Genomic DNA, 19,975 nt, shown 5'->3' on the forward strand with positions numbered 1-19,975 from the left:
TGCTCGTCCTCGGCGCCCGACGGCGGCGAGATCGGCAGCATGACCCGCGACAGCAGCGACGTCGAGAGGTCCAGCGGGGAATCTGTTCCGAACGACCAAAAACACAGAGCGCGGTTAGAGAGGCTTGTTGCCGATAAGTGATCGCACACCGCCGATCGCGACATGCGGATTTGCGCAGGACACGGACCGGGCCGAGGTCCCTCCGGACCGGTGGCCATTTCCCGGGTGCCGGGCCCGAAACTGCTACACTTAACGCCTCGCTTATAAATCACCCATCATTAGCACTAATCTAGGCCATTAATTTAACACCGCTTCATTAATTGTGCAGTCCCTCGGGTTGGCCACTGGCCACCGGCAACCGGTAAGCTTCCCCGGGTCCTGGGTGACAGCGAATTAATTTCCCTCTCTTCCCGCGCGAAGTGTTATGGAAATCAGTTTCGGGTTTAATTACTCGATCCCGCGAATCCTGCGGCTCCCGCGGAAAGGAGATCATTATAAATGTTTTTGAGTTAGCGCGGGGTCGGCTCGCAACCGGAGGTCGAAGGCTGCACCGAATGCAGCTGCCCCGGCTCCGGAAAGGGCTTCCGACGGTGGCATTCCGACGGCGGCCCTATCTCGAAGGCCGATCTGCCGAATAATTTCAATTATTTTCTTGTTAAGAAACACAACACTTATGTGTGCGTCTGTGTGTGTGTGCGTTAGTTGAGCCTCTCGGTGGCCAAATCCAGACGCCACGGCTATTATTGATAAAATCACCATTTAATTTATTGCAAAAAATCGTTCCGCGGGCCGTGCGTGCGTGCGCTCGTTCGTTGGTGGTTGAGGGGCGGTACGTGTGATGGGTGAAATGAATGCTATCGCAGATGGGCCACGAGATGGAGATAGGGCGCAGGACGGCGCGCGATGCCCTTTGTCTTTCGACGGGCCGGAGGCTGGCGGAACTGTAGCAGGCCCTTAAAAGGGGGCCACGGCGGGCGATCGAGGGTCGACGGTCGGCGGGGCTGGGGCGGCTTACCTTCCAGAATCGAGTCCATCGTTTGCCGATACAGCTGATTGCGCATCCGGATGAAGAAGAGCTCCTCGGGACCCTCGGGAAGGTAGTAGACGACCAGCTCCTGGTGCGACGGGATCGGGTTCACGATCTCGTAGATCGGCTCACCTTTCACCTTGGCGCACACCACGTTCACCTGCGGCCCGTACGTTTCCGACACGCGCAGGAACCGGATCCAGTTGCAGTGGCGCACCGTTCGCCCATTGACGGCGGTGATCTCGTCGTAAAGTCCGAACCGATGTCGAATCTGTGGAACGGAAGCCAAAACGGGGACAAATATTAGACCGATGGGCGAGCTATTCAATTCAAATTATGCTCCAACATAGGTCAACATGGCGCGGGAAATGCAAATCACGTATGCTCAAAACCTGCGCATTCGAAAAGGAAATGACACTTGACACGCCGGGCGACAACAAGCGAATCAAATGACCACTCAAATCACCCCATTCAGACCTCCCCTTGATACCTTAATTAATGACCCTAGTTATGCGCCTTAAGTGCCCTCCCCTAACACCGATCCGCATCGCTGCCCACCGCACGGTAAGTTACCGGAGTCGAAGCCACGCCGTTCCAGGGCTTCCCCCTCGATGATGGTGATTTATGAAAAGTTACCCAACCATGTAACCACCGACAAACGCCCCAACTACCCATTCTGTCGAGGGGACCACGGACACCCCACGGACCCCTCCGTACGCTATGACCTGGTGCCGGTGTGAAGGTTTGTCACTTCTTCGCCGCAGCCCAACCATGGAGCCGCGGGTGACGGACGAGCCGCTTAACGAGTGTAAACATCCATCGGACCCTGTAGGACCCCTGGGAGCTCTGCGCCCTCGTCTCGGCGATACATATCTGAGTGGGCCGGGTGCGAGCGAAAATGGCCGAACCACTCTGCTTCGTTCATGATCCGATCGATACAGATCGAAATTACAAATGTTGGATAATGTGTTACGAAGCTCGGTCGACGACGGTTTAGCGAAGGATCGCGGAGATGTTTATGAATATATATGAGAGGATGAAATAAATTTCAGCTCCACGCTGTCGGTTGTCGCGGAAGCAGAAGTGAGCGCGTGGACCGCGGCCACCGAAAGCAGAAGATCGAAGTCCGATACGAGGCTGATGATCATAATTTGCAATTTCGCTGTAGCTGATCGTCGTCCCCCGTCAACATTATTCAGCTCCCGAATGGCATCCGGTGGCATCGAGAGACATTACCGATTCCGGCGAAGTCGACAAAAGCGCGGCCGAAACGATGAACGCAGCGGAAAATGGCAATCGTTTTGGGGCTCGAGCAATTTCGGCCACTAAAACCTTGGACGGGTTCCATCATCTTCCCGAAAATAGGGGTTTTGTGCGTATTTTTCGATATCGCTTGCCGAAAGACTACACAACCGTTCGGTGGTTGATCTTCGCGATGATGGATTGAATTATTGTTCGTCCTCGGAAGCCGCGCGATGGACATTCTTCCGACGGAGAACGAATTGCCCATCAGCGGCGTCCAGGTCCAGAGTAGCACTCAAGACAGGAATCTCGCAGTCCCGAGAAGGTTTTATGGTCGCTTGAATTCCATTATGGGAAGAACCACGGCCACCAGAATGTATTGGAGAACGAAGGTGAACGATGCTTTTCAAATTTACTTTCGGAACGTTCCAAGATTTCTTACAAAACACCAATAATTTGCTAACTCTTTGGAACATTTCAATCTCGTCTTGGCTATTTTCCCTCAAAAGTGAAGATCCATTAATATTCCAAACGAAGGGAACAATTTATTGTACGTCGTGTGATCTACCAACTTAATGATCGCAATGAACGCTACTCCTACTCGTCTGCATTCCAACAGACTGATGATTTATTTAGGAACTGGTTGCATCCTGTGACTTCTCGCCCATGTCAAGATGTCGCGAATCGCAACGCAAAGCAATTTGCTGGACAATTTCTGTACAATTATCGAAACTGATTTATGAACGGGAAGCTCCTAGACATCTCCGATTGGCGACTTACGCGTTCCTAGTTGGCCCCTTGGCTAGTTACGGAGGCTCGCCCACCTTTTCATGGAGGCGAACCGAGAGCTTGAAGTATCGCTGGACTGCTGCTGAGAGGCCACTGCGCCCTGACGAGCGATGGTTTATTGATTTATCTGTTTATTGTCAGATTTTTCGGCGGAATAGGAAACGATCGTACGCCTATTAATTTCCGAAACAGACTTCCCCCATGCGGCTGACCGGCTGATCCTTCCGATTATCCAGAACAACCATAAAGATCGATAGCAGCCGGGGCCCACGATCATCATTAAATTAGGTATGGCAAAGAGAGGATGCGAAGATCATTTCCATCGACGGTGGACACTAAAAATAGCGGATTGCCATAAAACTGACTCCAATAAAGCACGGCAACGAGCGTCGATTTCTCTACGGGCGTCATGATAGCCGTTTATACGATCTTCGGCAAGATTGGGAGATTCGTCAGCAGCCGTCGGTCAGCAGGGAGTAGATGTCTAATACACATAAATTTCAATTTGCTCTCTAGTTCGGTGAGACAGTGAAATCGTTGGGATTTTATCAACTCCAGGACAAAACGAAACCATGCTGGGACTGCCATGCGATCCGCGCCGCGAGCTGAAACACGATCCGGCACAAACTACTGTATCGGAGGCTCCACTGGCAACACGACAAATGCCTCATTTCAACTGAGTTATTTTCCTCGCTTTAAGAAACGATCGTTTCAAATGTCGGAAGTCAACGTCACTAAAAATAATCGCCAACATTACACCATTTCTTCATGAGCAACATATTTGGTTTGTGAGGTTAAAGAAAAATTCGATGAGAGGTGAGAGAAAACCAAGATATGTTAACACTAAAGAGTAATGTTGCTTAACAGCAGCGATGAGGATGAGCACGATTTTTGAATTTCCATGATTTGTTTAGAACGAAGCGCTCGGCACGCGTCCCAGCAAAGAAGCCGAAAGAAAAGAAGGCAATTTAGACGTTAGTTTCCCGGTTCACCCGAGAAGATGGGTTAAAGATGCTCCGAAGATGCGAATTACCGATTTCACTCCCGAACAAAAGAATCATAACTTCTCAACAAAAGCCCTGACTCATTTTCGGTAACGAACGCCGCGCACGGGAACATTATTGGATATTCTCTCTCCAGAGCAGACCAGACCGCGTCCGGATGTTAGAACCGCGCTGGGCTGATTAGTTGCGATGAGTTTTCGGATTTCGAACGCCATCCCAGACCACCGGCAGAAGTCGTGATCAATTTATCTTCCAAATTAATATTTATTAGTTCTAAAACGATCGCCAAACGACCATGGGCGAAGAGGAACAACAAGCTCCGGACCCGACAAATGACACTAATTTAGAGCTTCCTCACTTGGGCCGGGAGGTATCGAAGCTTCTGTGACCTCCGTAAATCTTCTCGCGATGGACGCTGCGACAGTCAATTTGAAAGTCAATCCCGAGAACAAGCTCCCAGTCTTGCACGCCGATGGAAGTAGATTCCGTTTTAATTAACTTCCTCCACGTAAACCGCAGAACCGACGGCAGAAAAAGGCTCTCCTTGGGCCTGTGGTGGCTGCCCGGGTCGTGATGTACTCGGACCGACTCTCTCCCGGACTTCGGGGATCGGAGTCGGGGATTCTGTTATGCAAATGAACGGTCGGATCTTTTATCTCGGAGCCACCGGGAGCAAGCAATGCTACACAACAACTGAATTTGGGCTCTAGTGTCACGCTCCCTGGGCGAGCAGTGCTCCCGGAGACGCGGAATAGAATAGGCCAAGGGTGGCATGGTGGCGCAATTAAACCGTTGTAAAAGCACCTTCGTACAGGAGCTGGTCTCGGCGACCAAACTGGTTGCTGATGGCTTTATTAACGATTGAGTTGTTCAAACGATGACCCAAGACCGGGGTGCCGTGCTCGAAGCGGAGGCCCCGTGGCTTTCCTCGAATTGTGCAACGGCCGAGGGTGGCATTGGCGTGTCTGGTACGAGGTACAATATCGTCGCCGACTCCCGGCGTTGGCAATTTCTTCGTTCGTCTGCTCCCGAGTGGTCGGCGCATTTTGCATAATTAAGTAATTGTTTAATTACAAAACTCGAAACATGCCCGATGGTCAGGCGATATCGGATGCAGCGAAGAAGCGTCCTCTCGCGGAGAAAGTCCCGCTGTTCGACGACTCAATCCCCGTTCCGCGGGCCGTTTTGCGGTGATTCACGGCACTCATTTACATCGCGCAAGAATAAGTTGCAACAACCGCATGGAGACGATCCGCCAAGGGTGGGCCTTAAAGTCGACTCTTTATTTGCACAATTATCATAAAGATCCCGAGTGTATTTGTGTGCGTGCAGGACAGTGGGGTCTTTGAGCCTTGCCAATTCAATAACCATAACTGTCAGGAGCTCGAGCGGCGGAGAATGCGAGGTCCAGATCAAACGGCATCTCCGGCGAGCAGCTCTTTTGCCGGCAGCCGTTACGCAGCAACTGCAACCGGATGAGGCCGATTATGATACGCGACGTGGACACTTTGACGTCCGCCCAGCAGAGCGACCGTTTGCACTCAGGGCTTGTCTGCGGTTCCCTTCGCTTCTCTCTTTCTTATCCTCCGCGACAGCTGTCAGACGGCCGAGGATCGATATTCCGAGCGTTCTCACGCTTCTTCGCGATCGACCCGCAAGGCTGAGATGGTCAGAACCCGATGCTCAGGACACTGATCCTTATACCACAATTTATTGACCGTCGAGAGAGTGACCATCCCCGGGAAAGGGTATCGGTATGGCACCTGACTGCCGAAGGAAGGTATCAGTGACATTGCGTAAAGAAAGGAACGGTCCCAAGGTTGAAAGGGGCAAAAAACCAAAAGGATTCGATTTCGGAAACCCGATCCAGAAAGTGAGGTTAATACCTTCGACCGGTGCTTTCTCGGCGAGACCGAGGCCCGATCCGGAGATGATCGATGGACCAAAGGTGAAGGCATCAAACGTCATCTGCCAACCTGCGAGAAAGACGCACAGAAGCAAAGTAGGCTGCGAAAGAGGTCAAAGGGAACGGCCTCGAAGGAGTAATTAAAAATCAATCAGCCAAAAGATGAATGCGACTCTTTCCTCTTCGCTTTCTAATAGAGTTGATCGAAGAAAAACGGAACTCCTCCTATTTTCTGTGACTTGGTTTGATTAATACGTTGGCGCTTCTGCGCAAGGGCTTCTGGTGTGGTCACGGAAGACTCAAGGAGTCCGCTTCCTTCAGACAACATCCCTCAATCACGACAAAGTCCCCAGAAGACGCACATTTATTCAGGCTAGCTCGGGACCTTGCACAGAGTCACGGTGCGTCGTGTTGTCCACGCGCCTCGAAATGCACTTTGCATGTCGATCGGACCATGCACTTAGGGCCGGCAATGGCGTCGTCGTGTCCTCGATGTTGGTGGCGCGCTGTGCCGAGAAAGAATATGGCCCCATGGAGTAGATTTGCAACGCACGTTCATTTGCGTCCGTCTCAAGAGCAAGGTGTAGGCATATCGCCCGCTTGTCCAGTTGTCCAGTTGTCATTGATTAGGTTGTCACCACGAAAAGCGACCAACGTCGGACAACGCTAGACTGTGGGAAACGAATAAGTAATAAGCTGCGACCGGTGCGAAGGAAGTTGGTCTGTGGCAATGGCCAACTCGAAAACTCCGTTTTTTTGTAGGATTAATCGACCGACGAGCCTTTGCCGCTTTGCCGAAGAATTTACGACTGCCAATAAGACACCGAGGCGGCCATAAAAGCTCGATCCGTTCGGCTTCTCCCAAATACTTGACACGCCTTACACACATTCGAGGAAGGATCGTTTGATGATGCAACCGTTCGAGTGACTGCGGCCAAAGCGCAACGAAAGGTCATCAATTAGCGATCGTTCGCAGCGGTAAGGCTCCGATTTGATCCTCGCACCTGCAAACGACGTGCACTTAACGATCCTTTTTCCCTGTGGCAGGTTTTGTTACGGTTTCGGCCTCCTTTTCCGATCGATCACCGGCGTGGACCTTTTTCTCCTTTTTTTGGGCCATTATCGGCGCCATCTATCTCCGGGCGGCTCAGCATCATCCGTTCCCGTTTTCTTTTTTGTTTTATTTCTTCGCACTGGCCGATTTAGGGTGCTATGTGACCGCGCAGATCACCGAAGTCCGAAGTGAGGCCACGGTTCAAGTTCAAGATTGTGAGACAATTTCCGACGCCACTCCGACCGCCTTTTCCCAGAGGCGGCCGCCCGGTCGGTTAGGTCATTCACTTGAACGCCGCACGGGCGCCCAGCTGCGACTTAATTGCATTTAATTATGTGACTTTTTTGCGCCACACCGAGCCAGCGATGACGTTTGTCCCATAAATGAATTATGCAAAATCGTAATCGCGTTGGGTCTCGCTCTCGCTGTCTCACTCTGGCGCCTGAGTCGATCAGTGAAAGTAATGTACCCGAAATACTTATCCCTGTGCCCTCGGCCCCCCTCGGTTCAACGGTCGCTTATCGGGCGAGACTTGATTATGGAAATTGCACGTGTCGTGCGTTGTTCACGGGGAGCGTGATATGCTTCGGAGCCGAGCAAAGGTTATTGCCACCTGTTGCAGAGGCACACCCCTAGTCGCACGAGCCCCTGAACTTGCTCCAACTAACGTAAAGGGGAGCTCGGCTCGGCTCGCCACGGATAATTGATGCAGTCATTTCTATTTCAAGCTTGTGTGGAATTTTCTCTATTATTCAATTGCGCGGCATCATATTTCTCTGCTCATCTCAGCGACGAATCAAAAGAAAGAGAAATGGATCCATTTTCTCGAGCCCGTGTTGTGCCACACCCGCTTGCTACGAGTCACCGTTTGAAAGAAACCATGGCAACCCCGATGGTAACTGTCGCAGACTATCCCTTTTTATGATTTAATTGCACTCATCCCGGGCGGTCGCGCGAATCGAAATCAAAAGTGCAAAAAACGGATCGGATTTTTGCCCTCGCGGCAACAAGTGTTTCCGTCTTTTTTTCTTCTCTTGCTTCCAATTCGATTGGCAACACCATCACGTCGCCGAGCCGCACACCAGTGCATCTTTAATTGATTTGTGAGTGCTTTCGCCCTTTTATTTCCACCCTTTGCTTCTCTCGTGTGTGGATCAGACCTAAAAGGGACATCCGCGGTAGCGGCCACCAACCGGCCTGGACCGGTGGAAAATCAAACGGCCAACTAGTTTTTAATTGACAGCAGAAGAGGCGGCCAACAAATTGAATTCGAATCGATCCGCGCGCGTTGCGTTGTTTAATTGAAGAACAGGTTTTCTCAATCAAGGAAATTACGCACAACGTCAGCTGAGCAATTGGCCGCACGGTAAGAGAGCCCACTACCGGATGTGATCCTGTCCGTTGCCCACTGGTCAAGCGCTCTGTATATTATGTCAGATTCAAAATCCATACCATTTCTGTCGGGAAGTACAATGATTCTTCTCATTTTGTAGTCGTTTGTGCCGAGCGTACACCTTCTTCACCCTGTACCCGGGGCGCAACAAACGACCCTTGTTTCCAGAAAATTCTCCCTATCGTGGGAACATCACGATAACATGCGGGCCGGGCACTTGCTGAATATTCAAACGGACCTGTTCCCCTATATCGCTAAAAGGGGCACCCCGATGCTTCCCGCTTCCGGTCCAGAGCTCTAAATTATGACTCCTAGGACCAATTCTTACTCGTACCATCCCGTTCGCCCCCCTCTATCAACCCCGTCTTCAAGAAAGTGATCGTGTTTTCTTCTCGGCCCTCCCCTGTCGGCCGGTTTCTTAAGACGCTCGCTTTTCTCACGGTCATGGGAGGTTGCGTTTTCTTTCACACCCCGTTGACTTTTCTTCGGCTCACACGTTGCCCAACGAGTGTGTCGAACGCGGTGCGCGCAGCGAGCCACGCCAAAAACCGAGGGGTTGCTGATGTGCGATGCCCGCAGACGATAACAAAGAACACCTGAGACGCGTCCCATTGGACGTCCAACGGATTTTAACTGACATTTTCTAACCAATTTGTGGCCGTTTGCTTAGGGGTGCGTTGGCTACTTACGTCGTCTTCCTGGATCGTTGAAAAGATGTCCAAATTGTCGATGCGAACCGTGCCTTGGAAGGGATAGCAGAGCGTTCCCTGCGCGATGGCCCTGCTGGACCACACGGTTGCGGTTTGTTCACGCGAATTTCGCGCCCCCAGCCCGGTCACGGCGAGAGCGAACTCCTGCGGTATCAGCACACACGTTTCCATGTTCGTTTTTGATTTTGAGTCCAGTCGGTGTCCTTAAAACGCTTCGTTTGCACACCGTCAATCTTCGAACCGAAATCACTGTTGCAGTCGAAATCACTTCTCAGTCGTCACCACAGAAACACACACACTTTGGTCGCCCGATGGTCTCACTCAACAACCGAACGATCAGCCGATCGAATCGAATCAACAGTTACAAAACCCCCCCTCGGAGCGGATGATCTTCGATCACTACCATAAACTCTTCTTAACAAGACAAACCGAAACAAAACCCCAGGTACGCCAGGTACGCGATTGCGAATTCATTTTAGGTCGTGGCAATCGACCGACTACTGTCGCCTAATGTCGCATGGCGATCGCTACTTCTGGCGCACAGCACGATCCTCGGGTTGCCGGCCGACGGCTGGGTGGGGACTGCTCAACTCGGCAATTCGCATCGCTGCCCGGCACATGGCGTTCAGTCCGATTCAGGCTCTCCGTCCAGTGCCCGGGTGCCCGTTTGGTGGGTTTGCAGTTTCTCGCCAAACGAAAGACTTCAACAGTAAGCGACGAACCGCGAACGGCGAACAAGAAATGGGTTTCGAACGGAAATGGTGCGGCGGTCGAACCTCGACTCACTTCGACGACGTTTGCACAAATACTGGCCAGCGGAGATCGTCGCGATCTGCCCGTGACCTTCCGAGAGCGTGCGCGCGCGCGCGCCCGCGCCTCCGCGCGGTGGCTGCGATCGATCCACGTATGCCACCACACCATCGCCATCCTGCTCGGTCGTGTCCGGCCACCGCTTGTGCTGTCACGCTCGGGAGCGGGCCGAGAGCCGGCGCAGATCGCCGCAGGCTCATAAAGCTCGCCCTAACTGTAGCACCCTACGACCGCCGCACACCAACGCACGATCGGGTCCGAAAACCTGCTGCTGCGAGCGTAACCTGCCGCAACCGCCGCTCGGGATCGCGTAAGGTGCCTGTCGGCCGTTACTCCATTCCACGGTGTTCTGCGCCGTGCCCCGCGAAACCCGAACCCAAAGCTCCGATCGGACAAAGGCAGAGGCCGGGACGATCGAAAAGAGAAACCACAACAACACCGGGACGCAACGGACGTCGGCTTCTTCGCCGTAGCTTCGCGGCCGTGGCCGCCTTCTTCGCCAGCCCGGACGGTTCGGTTGATTCTTCCCCGGATCGTCTTGGCCCTCTTCTTTGCGCTGCTGTCCGGCTGCGGCTGTCTCCTCCCTTGGCGGAAGACAACAACAAACAAGGGAACGCCGACACACCGTCGACCGTCGGATGGAGAAAAAAACGGTCATCGCGGCCGTTAAGGAGTTGAGCGATCAGAAGAGAAGTACATCTTCACAAACACATACACACAGGGAGATCGTTCCCGGGTGCCGAAAGCTCACTCCGGGAGCCGAAAGCTCGCGCCTTCTTGGCACACACACACGCATATCCGTTCGGTTGTCGATCGTCTCGCTCGCGTCGCGATCGTGTGCTCGTGGTTAGTGGGAGCGGTCACTCGCTGGGCCACTCGCAGGCCGCGCGCTCTGATTGGCCAAATCACCGCGCATCGAAGCCGCGAATGGTGGGACGCGGATCGGTTCCATTGATCGGACCCGCGCGCGACCGCACCACGCTCGATCGATCCGATCGGTGGGCTTTGGGCTCCGAAGATGAGGCCAGGAACCAAATCACGATCCGGACCCCCGACGGATGGTGTGCGCTGGAAAAACGGCGGACACACAGACGGACGGCACTCCCGGACTTACGCTTATTATTGCGGACTGGAAAATTGCTACCCCTGCCGGACCACCTGTCCGGACCAACCCTCCCCGACTCGGGCGACCGGACTTCTTTCTGACTTCTTCTGAGCGAGGCTCGCACTTCGCTCTGTTTTGTGCCGATCCGGTCCGACTGTGGCAACTGCTGTGAAATTGATGACGTTGCTTTCAACGACGACGAGCAAACTCGATTTTTTTTTTGTTATCAAATTACCATACCAAAATTACATACAGCAAGTCGTGGCAACACGATAACCATCACGGTGAAGATTCGCCGGATAGCCGCGATGCCATGGATCTGACGGTGGTTGCCGCGAATCGCGTGGTTCAATTAACAATAGCCACACAGTTCGATTTAATTAATGTCAAATTAACTGCAAACAAGATAAGGGAGTGGTTCATATTTCCGTTCGCTTCGCAGTATGAAAACTGATCACCAACACGGCATTGCAGTGATCCTTTTTGGGGTATAAAATAAAACATATAAACTGCACGTGGCAATCAACGCGCCAAAGAGTGCATAATGTGTCCCACACTGGACATGATTTAAATTTATACATCGCTAAGCACCCATTAGCATACTCAAACAATGTGCCCGGCCGGAGTGGACCTCGAGGTATGTAAACTTCACCGACTCACTACACAAATTGTGCCGCGCCTGATGAAGGGGGAGCTTTCAGGGAAATGCTTCAACTCTCGCGCGAACAATTGCGATCGTTTGACTTTTATCACTCAATTCAGGTGGCGCGCAATTCAGCCAGGCCCCGTAGGCGGGCGGAGGAAGCATCGCCGCATCGATCGAGGTGTCAGTGAATTGCTGTCAAAACTGCGAACATTTTCATTCTTCACCCGAGCTGTCGGGCACTCTCCGGCAGCTCGGTGGGCAGCTCGCCTGTCGACGCCACTTCATTTCCGCGCCCAAGCTGGAAAAACAATGATCCATCCATCCATCCATCCGTCCGTTCGTCCGTCAGTCCGTCTCGCCGTCGGACGGCCGGTGCTGTTTTTTTTCCCCCAGCCTCGACCTGCAGCCACTCAAAATCAAACCACGGCCCAAGAGTGCCAAGAGCGAGCCTCACCGGGCGCCGCACATCTCACGGGAGCACGACTTGGCTGACGGAAAACATGGCAGCTCGACGTTCCGAACGTTCTTGAGCTCGGGCGGCTTGGGCGTGCTTTTCACTCCGTCCGCTGGCTCCGACAGAACGCCGATGGCCCGACCGGAACCCGCCCGAAGACCGGGGTCGAGCAACCCGAGTCGAGGCTCACGTATAAAGAAATTAAATGCAAAAACAGCGCAACATTTCAAAATATTAAAAGGTTGTCAATTTCATACGTCCCGCGGGGTCTCGCGAGGTCCCCGGTGCCAAGTTTTCCTCTCCGGCCAGGAAAAGCAAAAAAAAAAAACGGCCAGCAAAGAGGCTTCTCTTGTCGTGCATCGCGGCACCGGCCTCGAAGCCTGGCGCGCCGTTGCACCACCGGATGTTTGTTATTTATTCAAAATTCATTCAATCCGATCGAGGTGGCCCCGGTGGCTCCCGGTAAGCGGGTTTCCCACAATCACCATGATTGACGTACGTATGGCCCCGATCGATCGTGAATCTCCCGTACTTGACCGATTATGCACACTTCCTTTTGTCGTGCAATTCCTTCGCTTCATGCTCTGGATTGTGCTACGGGCTCCATGGCCACTTCGGGGCTCCCGATGGCACCCGGCGCCAGAACGGACCCCCTCCCACAAAAAAAGGAGAAGAAATGTTTCTTCCAAAATTAATTCCATAATCCGCCATGATAAACAACTTTCTTTTCGGGCTTGGAACGAGCTTTTGATTCGTTTCTCCGATGACCTAATGGATCGCGATTGGGAACGAGCGACAGAGAGAGAGAGAGAGAGGGAGAGACAAAGAAGAGGCGAAAGACGGACAGGGTGGTTATTAGATGGACATGTTTACTACACTACCGCACACACCCTGCGCTTGCCAAACCGGTAGGAGGCGGTAGGCCACATCAGTAGCGCATCGCTCAAGTCCGTCCGTCCGAAATCGCTTCGGACGGATCGTTAGAGACAATGTTTTGCCCTGCGCAGCCTCCGTGCCCATCCCGTGCGGCGACGGCGGCGGCAATGTCCAGCCCAGATAACGATCTGGTAGACATAAATCTTTTTCAATCTATTTAAAATTAATGTTATAGTTACGCTAGCGCCTGCCGCGCGCGGCAGGCCCTGTGTGTTGTCCGTCGGCCGCGAACCACTAATGGAACCTCTTCTCTCTCTCTCTCTGTCAGTCGAAAATCGGGGAGGCGTTGGATTCTGCGCTGCCCCAAAACACACACGGTAGCCAGCAGCCGCGAGCCGTGATCGCGATCGTTCGATCGATCGATCCTACTGTGGGCACCGTTGGCCGAAATCCTGCTTCGCGAGCTTCTATTAGTAGCTACTGGCCGCCTAGGGCTGCCCCGGGGGCCGGGGGATTTAGTGTCTCCCAACGAGCCAACGAGCATTTAACACGGCAACGGCGACGGCCACGACGAAGCAGACACCGTAAACTATTCATCCGACTATCCGATGGTCAGCGAGATTTCAACGGTGGCCGAAGCGACGAACGCTTTCTCGCTCGGAGCGCGCTGAGAAATTCATCAAATCAGTTTGTACAACATTAATGTATGGTAAATTTATGCACATACATTGTCTAAATGGATCGGCCACAATACGAAACAAGCGAAGAAGAAAACGAGGAGAAAGAGGGGGGCCACAGTCTGATCCCTGTCCAGGTCGGTCGGAGCGGGTGATGCGGTTTTTGGGACAGATCCGATCTTCGTGCACGGAAGACAATTTGGAAAAAAAGTCAACAGAAGCGTCAGGGAACACCAATCTGGGTAGTAGTAAGAGTTAGTTAGTGTTTCTGAAGAGTACACATTAAGCTTAATAAACCCGCACCCTCTACAATAATAGAACTTTACGAGGTTTTATACTTAAGTTTGCTTAACCGGCGAGTACCTGTCGGGCGGCTGATGGCCCTTGCCCCAGCCACGTTCCTAACGAACAGTAGCCCAATCCTCGGCGATCGTTCCGCCCCTCGCTCGGGTCTTCGCGTCAATGGTCTAACCATTGATTTACATAAAATTGACTCCGATTAAATGACCCTGCCGCGTCCCCACCGCTGCCACCACCGCCGCCAGTTTGCTGCTAATGTTTTATTATAATAAACATCTTCGTGCCATGTCGAACCCATCAGAGACGGTCGGTCGGCGGGGCCATCGGGAACGCAGTTTTCGGCCCCTAGGCGGACGGGTGGGCGCGCGGTGATCGCAATCACCGTCCGTTGGACGTTCGCCGTTGGTCAGTCCAACGTCCGTGCTTAGGCCTGCGACCGTTGAAGAAGCGACACCGAGGCCCGCGGCCCCCTTCGGTCGGACGGACGGACAGATTATGAATTGAAATGTGACAGTGCCACTTGTATTACGCCATCCCCGGGCACAGTCCCGGCCGCTGTCAGGTGCTCAGTCACCTTTCCGAGCAGAACCACGAGTTAGAACCGCGATTCTTGAAGACGTTTTGCCTGTCGATCGTCGCGGAGCGGTTTTTGTTCCCGGCGTTACCCCGCCCAACCCAAGCGCCCGGTCGATCACACTTTGTTCCCGATCGTGCGCCGCTTGGCTTGTGCGCTAATCACGATTTTGTAATTTGCAAAACCGGCAATTTTCGCTCCGCACCGTCCGTCCGTCCGTCGGTGGGTTCGTTCCGTTTTTCGCGCAGTGGCCAGCAGTGGCGATCATGCAAATGGTTCGGCTCGGCTCCCCGTTCGATTGCAGCCGCTCCGTTCAGTCTCTCGTTCGCCCGTAATGTTTGCGTTCTAACCGATCGTTTACGCGCATCGTGCCAACACTTTGCCCTCGGATCGGCCATCGGGGTGGGGTGGCGCGGGAACGTAAACGACGGCGCAGTGCGTGCCGCGCTCGTGGTACGCCGGTGGCTACCGGAATGGCACCCGGTTTTTGAGGGGGCCGCCCCGAAGCGAGTGTACGCGGGCGGCGAGTAATATTGTTCCGCAATTCCAAAAAAAAAACGGAGGGCACGTTTCAAACGCAACTTCGCCATTACCGCACCGGACGCTGCACCGCGCGCTGCTAAACGTTGCGCCGTGAGCGGATAGACTTCGCCAAGGAGCCGTCCCAAATTAAACGGCGCAGTTGCGTGAGCCGAAAGAAACCCGAAGACAGTAGAGCGCATGCCAAGACGTGGAAATTGGTCGCTCGAATTATGCTGATAATCTTCACGGAATTTCGAGCGCCGCACGAAGAATAAAGATCCCTTTGGCTCGCTGCACCTTGCGCATCGATTCCGAGATCGATGGATCGAAGCTATTTCCTTTCCCTAAAGTGCTCTCGTTTTTCCCTTTTCTAAGAACCCCTCGGTGCTGCACCTTTCTAATGGGATCATCCCTCGGCCGGTCACATCCTAACGGAACCCCGAACGCTGTCGATCGTCCCTCTTCGGGGACCAAAAATCACCTGCCATCGTGAGGCGTGAGCCCCGGAGCCCGGAACCCCTGGCTTTCCGGGACGATGTCAGTGGTGGTGCAGGTGAAGCTCGATTAAGGATCAGGACCCGTGGTGAGCGTTTTATGGTTGCACCGCCACCGCCACCATCGCCATCGCCGTTAATGATCGATCGGTGAACCTAGAACAGGCGAACCCTGTGGTGACCGAGCATTAAATCATCTACACTTATGCGATCACAGCGAGAGAGCGAGAGAGAGAGAGACCGCGATCGAAAGCGAGATGGCCCCGCCAAAAAGCACTTTGATGGGAGCGCTTCATTACGGTGGATTCCGAGCCGCGTGACCCACAAACACGGCACAAGGTGCAGCCCCGAAACACCCCACCCTATTAGCTTGCCGTGCTAATTGTTGTGCTGCCCATCATTGTGCGGACAGCTGTCCTGGGCCCGATGCCGCTGTGGCTGGTGCGCAATAAAAGTTCGTTTTGCTCGTAAAAATCACATTTTACACCGTTGTCCTGCGCTGCATTTTGCCACCGTGTCCCTAGCCGGGCGGGCACTAAAAATGTTACTTAAACTTTTACCATTTATTTAACATTTATAATTGGATGAACTGGCCTGGATGGTTGATGAGTTCGATCTCTCGGTGGCCGGCAACATGTTGCTGGGCAACTACCACAAAGCAACCCAGCGGTGCACGTCCGGCGCAACCATAAGCCAAATCGGGCCACGCAAGTATCTTGATGGCCTTCTGGTCGGTCGGGAGGCATAAGTCCACCGGCCACCAAGGCACGGTAGTGTTTTTAATAACACCCCACGGCTTCCGAGCACTGCACTCTGACGCACTCTGACAGCCCTGACGGCATCCTTTCGGTCCGGTTGCCGGTTCGGGGCCATTTTATTTCCTTTATTTTTTCGGATACAACCACCAGCAAGCAACGAAACCTCCCCCGAGGGGAAAATTCTTTCACAACACACCGAAAAACCCTTCCGCTAATAATACCCTTAGCTTCGATGGACTTGTTTCGAGGTTTGGCCAGCACCCAGCAGTGGTTTTTTGTTTGTGGCCGGTGGACGCGGGCGCATACTGCGCGCATAGCTTCGGCCACGTTGGATTTGTTGATGATTTCGGGCAGCAACCAGCAGCACCGCGGGCGGCTGTGAACTGCGCGGATCGGTGCGAGCTTTGATTCGAATCTTGATCCCGGCGCAACTCCACAAACGCCCGCAAGCTGTTGCCCGGTCCCGGCCCGGTTTAGGTCCGGGTTCTTAGGAAGTGTAAACGAGCCACCCGTCGTCGGAGTAGTCGGCAGCGGGGGCCCGGCGGGCTGCCGTTCTTAAACAAGCATTAAATCTCGACTAAATTCCGCTTCCGCAGAGGCTATAATCAAGCCCGCGCCACAAGTTCGTGACCGCCGCCGTCGTCGCCACCGCCGCCACCGACGGACCCACTCGGAAACACGGCGCGCAACACGTGCTACCGTCGGAGGGGCCCGAGGGGACCGAAATGCAAAGCAACCCGGGTCCGAACCGGACCAGTAATCTGCTGCAGCTCGGGCCCCGCGGTTACGATTGTAGCGGCCGCGTCGCGTCGAGTGATATTTAGAGACGGAAGAAACCACAGCCAATCGCCAAGAACCCGACGGATACGGCGCAGTTCTAGAAATCGGCGCTCCTCGGGGGCACCTCGGCTCATCGAACGGAATTCCACGGAAACAACGCATGCATCATGTGTGTGCCATATTCCTACTCGAATTCCTGCGAAATCTCCTAAAAACTCGGCGCCGCCGGCTAATTGCATTTCGCATGCGATCGGTCGTCCGCAAAAAGATGCAACCACCCGCGGCCGATGCTTTGCGTCACGAAAGGCCACCGAAAAAGGGTTCGGACCTCCGCGCGGTGAATCGATCGCCAGTGATCCCCATCGAGCTTTGCGCATTAGGAGCGGCGGTCCGGGCCGGGCCCAGGCTTCCTATCCGTAAATCACCCCCCGTTACTGAGCTGGCGGTTCCTCATTTTCCCCAATATCAATTCATTCGAGGCTTTCACTCGAGGTAGCAGAATTGAGGATAATGATGCTCGTTCCGGTGGCTGCCGCTTCGGCTCAGGGGCTCAGGCGATTCAATCTCGCAAGCAGTTTAAGCAAACAGTAGTCTCGCTCGCCTATCGATTCCCGGGATTCGCCCCGAAATTCCTCCGAGCCGTGGCGGGCGAAAATTGATCGTCATCGAATCACACTTTAATTCCATCTATAATTCTTCTAATTCAAATTCTTCCTACGGCAGCCGGTACGGCGGTGCGGGCGCTACGTGCTCGTGCCGTCGGAACGGAAGGTGAAAATAAATCGTGAAATCGATACCGGTAATCATAAATTACAAACAATCATTCAATTTAATGATACAATTTATGAATCAACCCGCAGCGTACTGAGCTGAAACGGGGGCTCCGCATACGCATACCGTCGGTGGGGGCGCGATACCTCTTGGGGGCCACTTAACACACATAGTTGCCAGCTACCAACGGCCAGTGGTTGGGGGCCGCGTGCCAATACTTTGTACCGTTGGAATTTCTCTATTCTAGCACAAGCCGAGCGATCCGAAGCCGAGCAATGCAGTGTAGGTCTTAACTTGCTTTTGGTTCCTCGAAGTGGTCCATCGCACGACGTTCGCGATAATCTCTGGTCAATCGCAGTCTCTGCAAACTTCATTCATTTTATGACTGACTCATACGCCAATTTCGGACTGTTGACGATAACGTGACCCTTATGTCAAACATGAGTATGAGTCAAACAAAACCTGATTTTGCCTCCCAAGGAAGTCATTGCATCACATTTCGGTGATCATTTTGTGATTTTTTCGCCACAAACTCTACCCATATCCTTTGAGGGGGATAAAATGAATTTAGCAGAATAAATAAATATTTTTAGATTTAGAACTAAATTCCTGATATTTTTTGGCCACAGTAGTAAAGTATTGGATTCTGGCGCATTATGTGGCCCATATTCTAACTTGTACAACGTGTCTCAGAAATGTGAGCCATCTGACGAGAAATAGCGATGGAAAGACTTGGCTCGCAAAAAACGCATCCAGACTATCAAGCTAGATGTTTTCTATTTGAGGCTCAACTCACCTTAGCATCAATGGCTGGCATTAGACCTGTTTTATTTTCAATCTTTTGACTAACCAAATTTATCATCGGGACCTTAGTGCTTTCTTGTTGACGCCACTCGATGGCACATTTCATTCGAGTAAAAATAAATCGTCACGTTGTATTCAAATTTCTCCACTGTACTTCACCGTCTAAATTGTTCGCATTCCGGTACGGTCGGCTTCGGGCGAATTTATGTTCGATTCAAAATTGCTAGGCCGGACAGGCCGGACATTTAATTGGCGGACAGGCGCGCGCACACAAATTAGACTTTATCAGCGATCGATCGATCACCGGTGCAGGCAGGACAAGTGGGCCGATTCGATTGGTCAGTAAATCTCTGACGTCACACGCGCGGCCGGCACGTGCCTCGCCCACACTGGACCTGGCGGCTGTAATTCACTCAAACGCATCAAGATTGACAACCGACTAATTATGGGCACTAAACGATCTGCCCCGCAGGATCTGCTTGACAAGCGTGCGGCGTGCGTGCGGCGTGATTTATAAGAGATTTTCCGACCCCCCGCCCGAGGCTCATCGCCATGTCGCTCAAATATTTCAGCAATGCCGGACCGTGCCGGATCACAAACCGATCACCGATTTCGATCATACGCGCGGCACCAAAGCACACGGTGCCGCCCCAAAGCGCGTCCCGAATCGAACTGGCGGCATCTCGACGGCACCAAGAGGCCTCTGCATGCCACTGTATGCCACTGCACTTACGTGTGCACTACGCCGTATCCACCCGCCGGCGAGGGCCGCGACTATCTCGGGTGGTATGTCCGTCGACGTTATACGCTGGTCCTTGTTAATGCGTTGCCCTCCCCCGGGGGGGGCCTCTTATGGCTCACTTTGGGCCGCTCGGCCCGTGCGAAAGCCCGGGCGAAAAAAACTCGTCTATCACAGCCCCGGAGCCCCGGTGACTTGAACGCCACGCCACAAGGTGGATGCGTTTAATTCTTTGCCATTTGTTTTTTCATCGTCCACGGAACGTACACATACACATCAAGCAGGAAAGACTCCCACGGATCTTAGCACACCGAAATCTGCGGGAAACTGTGCGAAACAGAAAGAGTAAGAGAGACAGAGTAGGGGAGAGAGTGAGCGAGCGAAAGCCATTGCGTTCGAATTCTTCGTTAAATCTTCAAAGAGATCCGCTTCCGATAAAATCAATATTCAACCCATTCCGGGTGAATTAACAATGGCCGCGCGGCCCGGCGGGCCGGCTGCTTCCGTTCCGAAGGACTGCTTCCCGGCGTTCGATTCGAG

General features: G+C 53.2%; 1 protein-coding gene across 1 annotated transcript; it reads right to left on the reverse strand.

Moving 5' to 3' along the window:
- Nucleotides 1-4: 4 nt before the first annotated feature.
- LOC128276029 (uncharacterized) lies at nt 5-9,458 on the reverse strand (the record flags this gene model as incomplete). Its single annotated transcript, XM_053014500.1, has 3 exons — nt 9,105-9,458; nt 1,016-1,298; nt 5-82 (listed from the first exon to the last, which is right to left on the reverse strand). Coding segments are annotated over exons 1-3 (553 nt in total), but the record flags the coding sequence as incomplete, so codon positions are not given.
- Between the last annotated feature and the right edge of the window lie 10,517 nt (nt 9,459-19,975).

Source organism: Anopheles cruzii, unplaced genomic scaffold (assembly GCF_943734635.1).
Source record: "Anopheles cruzii unplaced genomic scaffold, idAnoCruzAS_RS32_06 scaffold00335_ctg1, whole genome shotgun sequence".
NCBI lineage: Eukaryota > Metazoa > Arthropoda > Insecta > Diptera > Culicidae > Anopheles > Anopheles cruzii.